The sequence below is a fragment of the Vollenhovia emeryi genome, unplaced genomic scaffold, assembly GCF_000949405.1.
Source record: "Vollenhovia emeryi isolate VEMERY1.0 unplaced genomic scaffold, V.emery_V1.0 DF939182.1, whole genome shotgun sequence".
In the NCBI taxonomy this organism is placed as follows: domain Eukaryota; kingdom Metazoa; phylum Arthropoda; class Insecta; order Hymenoptera; family Formicidae; genus Vollenhovia; species Vollenhovia emeryi.
Window position 1 is genome coordinate 874,938 of NW_011967184.1, and position 12,554 is coordinate 887,491.

The 12,554-nt window shown below is 41.5% G+C and overlaps 1 protein-coding gene across 1 annotated transcript in view; it reads left to right on the plus strand.

Annotated features, from left to right (window-relative positions):
* The window catches only part of LOC105562920 (laminin subunit alpha-1-like), a 64,161-nt gene extending 60,750 nt beyond the window's left edge, over positions 1-3,411 (plus strand). The window contains exons 10-13 of the mRNA XM_012014094.1: positions 35-269; positions 1,216-1,442; positions 2,315-2,502; positions 2,840-3,411. Coding sequence (XP_011869484.1) covers positions 35-269; positions 1,216-1,442; positions 2,315-2,502; positions 2,840-3,300 — 1,111 coding nt within the window. The 3' untranslated portion in view covers positions 3,301-3,411. The remainder of the gene's footprint in view (positions 1-34; positions 270-1,215; positions 1,443-2,314; positions 2,503-2,839) is intronic.
* The last annotated feature ends 9,143 nt before the right edge of the window (positions 3,412-12,554 follow it).

Below are 12,554 nucleotides of genomic sequence, written 5' to 3' on the forward strand. Positions count from 1 at the left end.
TAATGCGTAACGAAGCGATCTTTCTACTTCTTAGTCTCCAGTCTGCGATATTTACGGTGGGCGAAGTATCGCCGGACGGCGAAACCAACAATCTGGTCGAAATGTGCGAATGTCCCGGAGGATACACGGGGATGTCATGCGAGAAATGTGCTTGGGGATACGTGAACATGCCAGTCAACAGTTCGGATCATCAAGACCATCACATATGTGTAAAGTGTGACTGCAACGGCCACGCGGGCTCCTGCGATCTCGTGATGGACGAATGTGGGGTGAGTTCTGATTTATTTGAATATAAGATGTGGAATATAACATAACGGGAAACTAATAAAAAAAAAGTTATTTTGTTATTACGCTATTATTACCTTATTGTCCGTAATTAAAAATATTAAAAGTAGTATAATAAAATATATCAAAAGAAGTTACTAATGTAATGAATTTAGAAAAGAAATTAGCGCAATAGATATAAATTATTTTTTAACGTTACGTATAATTTAGTAAGATAAACGAATTTTTCTTATTGTTAGTAAGAGTATACGATATAGTGTACAAAATAAGTTCCCTAGTGTGCAACTGGCTTTACTGTAGTTACCTTCAACATCTCGCTGCGGCTAATATCCAGCCTAACCTTCAGCCGGTATAGCAGATGCTTGAAGTACCCAAGTTTGCGTGGCAAACTTCCACGTGGATTATGGATCACGAGATCTATAGATCGCGAGAGTTATTTTATCGACTCAGCATCCTAGGGAATTCTTTTACCCATTCGTTGCGTACTCGTGCTGTACAGAGAGCGATACCAGTTAGCTTATTTTAGGAAAATTTAATTTCCGTAGGAATAATTGATCCGCACAGTTATTTAACGAGCGAAGTTAAAGCTCATTTTTGTATCAAGTTTATTAAAAGTAATTTTATTAAAAAGAGAATAAAAAGAAATCTTCTTAAAAGAGAGAAACAGATTTTGAAAATTTGAAAGATTCAACAATGAAAGACTATATGCGAGACTAGCTTTCTTTAATTTTTTGTACATAAATTTTATTTTTTATATTATTTCAATTTTACTTTATATCCTTTTATTTTGTACATTCTACTTCTTTGGAACTAAATAATTTTGGCCATTAGAAGAGTTGCAACTTTTAACCGCAAATTTGATTTATATTCGTGATTCTAATAGGCTGATATTAAATTAAAATTTACATGGTGTGTCTCCATGATTTCCAGATGTGTGAACATCATACGGTAGGCCCGAAGTGTGGTCGTTGTGCTACGGGATATTACGGTATCGCAACAAGAGGCACCAGCGAGGATTGTAAGAAATGCGCGTGTCCACTTTCCATCGAGTCTAACAATTTCAGCCCGAGTTGCCAGCTCGACAATCCCATCGATGCAAATAGCGGATACGTGTGCACGCAATGTCCCGAGGGATACACCGGAGATCATTGTGAAAGGTAAGAAAAATAAATAATACATATTTTGAACAAAGATTTTTTTGAAGATCAAATACAGTAATTACATCGTCAGTACAAATAACAAATATCCGAACATTTCGAATAAATTATTCAAAGCAAATTAATTAGTTACGATTTTCTCTTGCAATTACGTTTTTGTAATCTTTTAAAAATGCCATAATCTTATGAATCAAAAATTTATATTGCAAAATGAGCAGACTTTTAATTTATAATTATTAGACGTCACGCGATCATCTTTTTTGCATTATTGCCAGTGTTGTGCATAGATGATTTTAAAATTAGCTAGATAAAGATAAGATAAAAATATATAAATTTATCTTAGATAAGATAAAGATGATTTCGTTTTGAATATATCTAGATAAAAGATAAATTATATGATGAATCATCTAGATAATTTTCAGATAATATTTTTAAGACTTCATGTAAACACAGTAGAAAAAGTTATAAAAAAAATTATAGAAAAATTTAAATTATAAAGGGGGATATAGAATATACATATTCAGGTTAAGTTATATGACACACACACATAAATGCATGGTCTACAACGACATCCATATTTAAATAGTGTAACTGTTAAGTATTTTTATGTGGCCCTAAACCAAATTATCTGTACCTTATCTTAGATAATTTAGTAAAAATAACACTTTCTTTCATCTAAGATGCAGATATAGATAATACTTATTTTTATTATCTATATAAAGATAAGATAACGCTAAAATTTTATCTAGATAATCATCTATATAATTTTATTTAGATAACAGCAAACACTGATTATTGCATATACAATTGACAGTTATTGCTAAAATATTATCATCGATTCGGAAAGCTTTAATTTTGATTTGGGTGAAAAGTTGTGACGTAGGATTCTATGGCAATCCTCTGATACATGGCGGCACTTGCGAACGGTGTCCTTGCAACGGTGGTGCCTGCGACCAGGAAACGGGTCGCTGTTTAGAGTGCCGCGGCAATACCGAGGGTTGGAAGTGCGAAAGATGCAAGGAGACGCATTTTGGAAATCCTCTGGAACAAAATTGCATGCGTAAGCACTTGCATGCATTTTTATACTCTTTATATCTCTACAAATCCTAAAATTGCTGAATAATTGCATGTAATTATTTCGGATTTCTGATATTCTAAAAATTTTACAATTTTTCTTATTTTATCCCTCTATAATTAAAATTAATTTTTTATTTCTTGCACACATATTTGCATATAAAATGTTATATATTGAAGATTTAGAACTGATCTGCCGAAAATAGCAACAATCAAAGACCTTCCAGTGCGAAGCAAATTAACGTAGCGATTAGATTAATAGGACACGTCATTAATTACGTTAATAGGATACATTGTGAGCAGAGATACCGTTTGCGTTTCAGCATGCAATTGCTCTCCCCTCGGCAGCAATTCGACTCAGTGCGAGCAGACGACCGGTCAGTGTCCCTGCGGACCTTTGTTCACCGGTCGTGACTGTTCCTCCTGCATCGAAGGTTACGGGAACGTGACCGCAGGTTGTCGGGAATGCGACTGCGACGTGGGTGCCGTCGACGGGCTCTGCGATTCTGTAAGCGGCGTGTGCAGGTGCGCGCCGGGCGTCGTCGGCTTCCGGTGCGATCGCTGCGACGTGGACCACTACGGCTTGTCGGCGGACGGTGGCTGCAAAGGTAAGTGCCGCCATCGGTATGCGCATGCTTTTTCTGGATTCTACTATCTGGCCCTGACTCTTTTGCGATACAAAGTAAGCCCGCCGTGTTTTATCATCGCATTGCTACGGGAAGACGTTCACCTCCGAGGAACTTGTTTCTCTCGTCCGAAAGGGAAGAAAATTCGATTAAAATAACAAGTAATACACGGTTTTAAAATTAAAATATTGCACGCAAATTGTTTAAGAATAATTATTACAGGAACTGATCATACATTTTAGATCGTTTACTTTAGATCGTTATTAGAATAAAACTGGGATAGCGAAAATTCCTCGATGAGAGGAACCAGTAGTCTCTCATATTTTTCGATAAGTAAAATAGAACAAGCCTTGCGTAAACATTAACAAGTCTAATATATTTGAAGGGAAAATCGCATCGTTAGGCCTAGAAGCAAATTACGCTCTCATTAATTTTAATAGCTGCGAAATTTGCATTACGAAATGTATATGTGTTCAAAGCCACACACATATTTAGCGCAGAACAAACATTTTTCCTAAATTAATTCCTTTTGAGTATTATCCAACGTCCTTCTTTTCTATCGTAAAATAGAAAAAAAATACTCTCATAAGACGATAAAGATCTGATCATTCTTATATCATAATCGACTGCACATTCCAATTGCCATGAATTTATCATTTTATTAATTTAAAACGGCAGTTAAATGCAACTTATACTCATCTAACACATTAATCACAGTATCATTGTGGGTTCCGAGAAAGGCCTTATACGTATATCGATACGAAGGTAGTCCCGTGGCCGGCTGCGTTGAACCAAGGCACGAATGCGAAGAGTAATGCGCGGCTCTTCATCTTACTCTAACGCAAACTCGCGATATTTATCCCGGCCCATTCTAAGTACGCAGCACTTATCCGCCTTGACAGGCAGTTTAGAACGCTGCCTGAGATTTACGGGACTGGACGGATACTTTTATCGGTGAATATTCGCGTAATCCGTTTAGGCTAATTTCAATTTACGATGTGCGTTTACGAGCGCGCATTGTTTCGCACGGACCGTCAAACGCTGCATCGATCTTCGTTCGTCTTGAGCAATTCTCAAACCGTACAAGTTACAGCGCGCGGAAGTGAGATTTCATAAGAATTGCGCGTTCCCTTTTTAAATAATTACCCGTGTCATATAGTTTCAGTTAATGTCTTTGTTATTTAGAGAGATTAGAGGGGAAAATGCGAGCAATAAGAACCCTTAATAATTAACGCTGCATTGCTGATTCCATAAATTTATTTTGATCGCTTTGAGTGAAGCTGCACAAGCGATTGCTGATCGAAGATCGAATTGAGTATGCGCAGCATAGACAGATGGAGGCGATTAAACCAAGTGTCGGGCAACTTCAACTTAGAGCCGGCCGCAAAGGCGAGGCAAGAGGCGACGCTACCGTGTAAATTAGATTCAACAGACAGAGAGACGACGAGGAGCACCAAAAGCAAAGCTCATCGCGCGAGATAACTCGAGCGTAGCGCGACGTAATAGCCCGGTCGCATTAAAACGTTATGAAGACGTTTACAAGCAAGTAAGGGCGGCGACGAGGTGCCCCGTTGAGCCGAGAAAACTTCGACGTGATGTCAGAATTTAACGTTCCTGACGAGCGAGGCGAACGGGAAGAATGATCTTGCAAAGACCGCGCGTATAAAATCCTCGGACACGCCTCGTTGTGGCGGCACCTTTACGATTGAGTCGGACGGCAAATTCCGCTCGGGCACGCTCGAGATCGGTCCGTCAGATCGTCAGCTACCACGGAGGAATCCCATAAATCGCAATCATTCAGCGTCGTCGGTCGGATCCGAGACGCTCTCTCGTCATCGTGCTGATAACCGGGGTTTCTACCGGTCGCGTAATCTACAGTCGCTCGAAATCCCGTTACGGGGGAAGGATCGTGCGATCTCGGTGGACCGGAGGTATCGTCGGCTTAGTGGTGCTAAAACGACCGGTCCGCGTATCGTAATTCAACCCGGTAATAATACCGCGATGCGTAAATCTCTCTTCTAATTACTTGACGCGAAAACCCTGTGCGTGATACCGAGGGAAATGAGAAATATATCCCTTTTATAATATTAATTTATCCTTTGAAGCTTATGACTCGGAATAATTAAATTCCAAGGAAGGTACGTCGATTAATGCCAAGTTATTGCGACAAATATTACCACATGCCTCAGCGGTCGAATTGGTGAGACGCCCGCCTAGAGAGTAGGGTAGTCCAGATTCAAACCCTGGCTGCGGTAATATTTTTCGCGATAAATTTTCCGTATTAAAACACTGGCCGGTTTAATGCCGACCAAAAAGCTTGATTAATGCGAACGAGTTCCGATCGCGTAATGATCATCGGAACTTTGGACTTTCGCGTAATTAGAGAAGAGTCAAACATTATTTTCTCTCACGGGAGACAACGCGGAAAGGGATGATGAATTTCTACGATAATAAGGATTGACTGGAAGATCGACTATTCGTAAGCAATGAGCGTTAGTTTAAGCATACGTCATAAGTGGCATCAGATACGCAGGTACCAGATACTCCGCGAGACACGGCGCGCCGTTCGTGAGTTTCTGGTTTATTTAGATCTAGCTTGTTTCAACCCGAGGCTCCCGAGAGCCGTTCGCGATGTTAATTAACTTCCTGCGATGAGATGCCACCTACTTCTTTCTTTCGCCCGCGGATGATACGCTCCGTTTAACCGTGGATCGCCTCAACGGCGACATAAGTGACGTTGATGCACCTGTCAGATTATTGCTATCAGTCGCGGAACCTCGGCCATTTCAAGTCCTTCAATTGCGCATGCTACGCTTATGCACTAGTTCAATCGTGTTATGATGCCCTGAACAAACCTGCAGAGAGCTTTAGCTTTATATTGGACATGTGACTTCATTTATTAGTTGCTTCCCGAGAAAGTTTAAAATATTTTAGAAATACGATTTTTTCCCGTCCTTAGTGACATAATTGCTTGCAGTAAATTATTGTTATGTCTTTCTAAATTTCCCATTTGTTCTATTAACGCAAATTGCCTCCGAGAGATTTAGAAGGAAATTACATCGTATACATCACAGTGAGCAGCATTAACGACGAGAAGTGGCATTACGTATTCGCGATTTCGATATCGAGATATTGCGAGGTAAACGGAGACCCGGCGGTTTTCCTCGCCGACTGGGAAATTAATTCGATGCTCACGGGACTATCGATAAATGGCCCGTAAATGTCTCGTCGCGGATACTCGTGATTAATTGTTACCTGAATCGTTGAGATTTCGCGATTGTAGTCGGCGAAAGTTTAGAAATACGCAAATCAACGTGAGAGAGACAGAGAAAGAGAGAGATTGCGGAGTGCAAAATGTACCGCATTGAATGCTAATCACAGGATGGCAAGTTGCATAGATAAGTGATGAATCGATATTTTGTAAGTTTAGTTGTTAATAGAATTTGTTTTTAGTACTCTTTAGCATGCACTTTTTCGTTCGAATTATCAGCAATATTTATACTATATGAGATCGGGATTTTCTTTTAATAACCCCTTAGGATCTTGTTCTGCAGGCTAAATACATATATCTTCCACTAGCGCGACGATTTTACTCTCTTATCCTTAGTTATGCGTAGGGACTGCTCATGCGTGAATAACGTAGGCGGGCGATCGAGACACGAATTGTAAATTTTAGATTGTACCGGCGCCGTCTGTGCGTCAAAGGTCTCGAGGCTCCTTAGATATATCGGTCGTTTGAGCATTTCTGCGGTATTTGCAAAATCATCTCGACCGTATTGTTAAACGAGAAAAAGAGGTGGGTGTCAACTGCCAGCGACCCGGAATAAATTACGTAGTGAATGAACCATTTATTCGCGACGCGCATCCTTCAATATTTCAAAGCAAATAAAACAGATATATATCGCCGTTGATTATTTAAAAGTTAAAAATTTTATTCAAAGGAGAATAACACTTTTAAGATAAGTTTATTCGCGATGTACCATATTACTCGGCCTGTAAATTCTGCGAACTTAGAGTCATTAAACTTTAGAATTTCTGAAATCAATCGTGTTAAATAGATTTCCATCTACACCATGAGCGATATTGGAGAGAAACTTTTTCGAAAATATTCAAGAAGTTAATAATAATTGTGCATAGAGTTTGGATTTCATGAATTGCCGCGCGATACTTTGAGAACATTCTCAAGAAGTCGACTTATTAAAACAAGATTAATGCAAGAGAGTGTGTACTTTCTTGAAAGTAACAAGTTAATATACATAAATCCAATCAACTAAACGTACAAAATATCGATTCATTAATATCAATGTATGCAAGTTGTCATCCTGTGATTAGTATTCAACGCAGTGCACTCAGTTAAAAATTGTATACAAGATCAGGCATCTCCGGATCTGCGTTTCTTTTCCCAAACGCGTTTCTAGTTTTTCCAAATCTCCCAATATCATAACGCATTTAACGTGAGATTCTCGGAGAATCTTTCGGTGACGTTAAACTCCGCATCGCCGGCTCGTTAGTTACTCCCTCCGCGTCATCAGGATACATTAATTCAGCTTATGCAATCAAACGCCACGCACTAACTCAACGAATGTGCCCCACGGTAGAATTGACTGGACATGCAAATATTAAGCAGCGCAATTAAGTAAATCAAGGAAGAGGAATCGAGAGAGAAACGTATGTGCGTGCTTTTACGCGACGGATCTATTCGATCGTGATGTCCAAACGCAGCCTTATCCTAACTTAAGCGGCATAATTAACGTAGTCGACGTACTTAAAGCGCGTCGCGCGATACTCTACGATGTAGCACCTTAATAAGGTCGTATTTTCCGTCGCCGAAGACCGGAATCGCGGATCCTCGCATGCCTCGCGGAGTCGGTGCAGTGAAATCTCGCTTATCGGAATAAACGTCGGGAGATAAGGCGATTTATAAACCGGAAGAATTTGTGGATCGAGAAGTTGTATAGCATATTCATCTATAAAAAAAAATATTTGCCGCGAAACGTCTTTCAGCAAAAACTGTATGGAGCAGGTTTTTGGAGTCGTATCTTGCAAGAGGATCTATAATATCACGAATATTTTAATTAGATATCTGCGGGATTCCGTGGAACTCGCGATAAATGGGTTCGTAAAATTATAGATACATGAAACCGCAGATCCGCGTAATTATAGATTCGAACGAAAGTGTTTGTGGTTTTAGACACCTGCGATATCTAAACGCCGTGTAAGCAAGAAGCGATAAATTGCAAAGGTTAATCTAATTTCGCGGAATTCGGAGATTCGTAAAATTAAGGGTTCAAAGAAGGATCAAAGAATCCTATATTTTCGAGACCATAAAGAACGGAAAATTACATGTGGAACACCTGCTTCGGGACTTCGGGACTAAAGATTCGTGAAAAATTTAAGTATTAAATTAAGATCTTAGGGGAAGGGAACATGAGGTAGAAAAGTCTAAATTTAATGCCTTTGTCCAGAATTTATTTTTTATTCTTTATACAACGCTTTATTTTTTATCGATAGATTTGCGCTTCAAAACTACATATGAAACAAAATCGAGCGAAGCTTGCTGTCGCCAGTGGTAATTAAACAAAGGGAGAATTTTTCAAAAAGTCGACCAGACTGGCAAAATAAAGTTCACTTTCTGATCGACTTTCAAAAAAATTCTCCCTTTACTACATATGCAGTTCAGATAAATACAAATACACTATCTTGTCCGGACGTACCGAAATAACCGCTGCCACACAGGCTGCTGATGCGGTCGGGACACAATTAGCGGCACAATCTTAATCGGAACACACGTCGAAACGAACTCCCGTCTTTATTTGAGCAAACGAGAAGGTCGGCGAAAAGGAAAGCTCGAGGATGCCACGTAAGCGAGTCATCGTTATTCCTGCGTTGGATTTTAGGATCGCTCGGCAAATGCGTTTTCAATCGGTGATACCTTAATCTCTAATTTTAATCTGACAATTGTTGCGAGTCTCGCATGAATATTCGTGAATTTTTAGAGATAGAAATCTTTCTAGTGTCGTGCAAGTGTTAACGACAAAACGCGGCGACGCGTGTGATACTTCGTCAGCTCGTCATCGCGTCGTAACTCCGCGAGTTGTGGACCGTTTTCAGGGGGTTTTACGAGCGGATCCGCAGAATGTCCGGCTATTTGCAATAATGGACGGATATTTTTCTCGCCCATTGTTGCGGACGCGTTCGACAATAGAATCCGTGCGTTTCGGTCATTACTGAGCTTCACCTCATAAAAGTGCCCCTCGCTACCGGAGCGGCAATTTCTCTCGCGGGAGAGAAGCTCTTGGCTAAGCCTCCACCTGCGCCCACAATGCGCAACAATGGCGATGTAACATGCATACGCCGGCTGGATAATGTATACGCATTACTCCTGAGTAATGATCGGTGCGAACGGAAGTCGGCGGGCATAACGTTAACTTCTGCCTGTACGAAATGCGTTTGTGCTCGCGTCATAGTAACCGCGGCAAAGATTTCGAAAATCAGTGCGCTCCACCAAATTTGTCGGCGACATTCCGCTTTGCGGCCCCGAGACCTTTCTATTTTATCTCGGTCTTTCGACAAATTCGCTGAAATTTTGTCAATTAACTTGGGTGTTTTTAATGCAGCAATTTAGATCTGTCGATAATCTAAACTTTTTTAAGATTTAATCACTGGTAGCCCTTTGTTTTCACGGGAAATTACATTTAGATTTATGCAATTTCTGGAATATCGCTTCCGTGAATGAATATTTTGAGTAGCTAAAGCCAAGTCGTTTACGCCGAAGGTTTCAGTTGCGTACCCAGTCGCGCGGCAATCTCGCGTTTCGCGCAAAGTACTCTGCCCATTTACGTTGGTTACGATAAGTACACAATGCGTCTCGCACGAATATTACGATGGCGTAACGCGGCGTAACATTGTGAAGCACGTAAGTGCGAAACGGCTCGCAGGGGGAAACGCTCTTAGCGCATTAGTATTCGCGCGAATGAGCGGAATTGGCGTCGTTCGCCTCGCCGGCTATACGTAGATTGCATCAGGAAAGACGCTGCATAATACGTAATGCGTACGCATGCAGCAGCAATGGGATATCGAACGACCACGTTTCCACAAAGCGCTATTCACCCCGGGGGCAACTGAACTTTTACATGCGTAAACAAGTTTGCGTTTAACGCAATCAGCGCTTTGCATAGATGAATCACTATACAGTCTCGCATTGTCAACGTTCTTTAAGTCACAGTGATATTTTATCTCACGATCGTTCGTTCGCAGGAAACCCAGTCCAGACCTGGTCCAGAAGAAAGACCCGTTGTTAAAACGACGTGCTTTTTCCCCGACTGATCAGTGTCTCGAACGAAGTGATTAGCTTTTCGATTATCTCTTTGATCATCCTTAGAAAGCCTTCGATCAGACAGCGGTGAAGTTAAGATATGATGGACAGTCAGCACACATATCCTTCCTATTTTAATTTCTCTTATTAAGTACTTTGCAATACTGTCATTTTTTATATCTGCAATACGATTTATTGAGAAGCCGAGTCCGTCGTTTGGAGGATCAAAAAGTCCGCGATACCGGCTGCATTTCCGTCGTTGCGAGTGTGTACAGACCATCGCGCCGGTGACCATCGCGGCAAACGACGATAATTACCTCGCCGCGTTTCCCAGAGGCATTTCTCCTATGGCATTTTTCGCCGGCTACCAGAAGCAATCCCCGGCGCATATATACGTCGCCCGCGGTTCTCCGGTTTCCGTCCGGATAAGTCGATCTCCCAGGGCGAGGGACTCGCAGTCCGCCCACGTGTGCGCGCGATATCGCGGCCGCGGATCTGCATAAGCAGATGTAGATGCACGTTCGCGGATAGCGGCGGGAAATAAAGAGCGTGGTTTTACAGCCGATGCCGGGCGATCTTGAGGAATCGAGGCTCTCGACGCGACTCGTTAGAATCCTTTCGCGTCTCGGAGACGACGTTAAACGCGAGTACCCGGCTCCTCGGAAGCCATCCGAATCCCGGTATGAGAGAAATACGACTTTTAGTTAATAGACGCTCTGAATAATGCGCTCGGATACTTGTATTAGAGCCATTTAAAAATGGGAGTAAAATATGTGGAAAGGGGTGGTGGTGAAGGTAGAAGGAGCGGCAGTAAGATAAAAGATCTGCGATTCCACAGCAGATCTTTATTGTACGTTAAACATTGCCTCTCTTTATTTTTCCTCTACTCCCGTAATCTAATCTTTTCTGAAAGATATTTCTTGGGATTTTTAATCTAGCGGAAGTTTCTTCTCGACTTGACGGCACAGTTGTTCCGCGGGAAAGAATCCAAATCACCCTAGGAAACTGGCGACCGATCGAGTCGCGGCGCGTCGATTCGAAACAAACGCGATCCAAGTCGATAAGAAACGACGCCCATCTCCATGTAGACGATCTCGTGGCACGTATCACAAACGTTGCCGAGTTCATGAATTCGTGCGCTATCTGACGATTGAAATTCCACAAGTGTGAAATTCCGCTGTGAAAAGCCTCTCATTTTATAGCTTCGTTCTTTATCTACAAGCCGTGTTGTTTCGTAAATCCTTCGTTTTAGCATTAACGACGCATTCTTGGATAAATTCGATAAATTCGAAATGTATCAATGTAGTTGTAAACAATTTAGCCCTGTTCGATTTTTCGCGGATACCAGTCGATCTTTATTTATGCCCTTCATATTGAGAAAGGAACTGAATCTTGATCAGGAGCAGAGCAAATGTGATTAAAGATCATGGGCCTGTCTTTCCGATCAACAGGAACGCATCGGTTATCAGCGACAGACATTGCGACGGCGCTGATAAAACATAGAGATGTTAAATCGCCGCGACACGTATGTACGTGGATTACTTCTTGATAGCTCGGCCATGTAGTATGAGTGACGCTTAATATCTCGTCGGCCACGATACTCCATTTCTTACGCGCCGAGCCGTGAAGAGCAGACTCGCAGCTTCCATTCCAGAATAATACCTTATCGATCGTGCGGCGCGATAAAACGTCGTTTCCTTTTTAAATCGCCGCGGACGTACGAAGTGCGGTCGATCCGTAGGCTCGATAAAATCTCTCCGCATAGGGCGGCTCGCCACCGGTTAACAGGAACAGAAACATTTCGCGAGTCTCCCGCGCAAGGTTCCCTCGCCTCTTCTTCTTCTTCTTCTTTTTCTTCCTCGCGTGATTTCTCTTGCGACTAAAAACTCGGCGAAATCGCGGAATGCCGTTCCCCGATGTTCATCGCGACATCGTGATTTTTCAGCAGCGATCGCTATCCCAAATCATGTGTGAAAGTAAAATGCACTGATATGGTTTGTATATAAACTTGATCTTAGAAAAGAATGTCTTTCGGATCGTATAAAAGAAATTCTGCATCATTAAATCGATTTGCGTTCGAATTAAGGGGATGCTGGA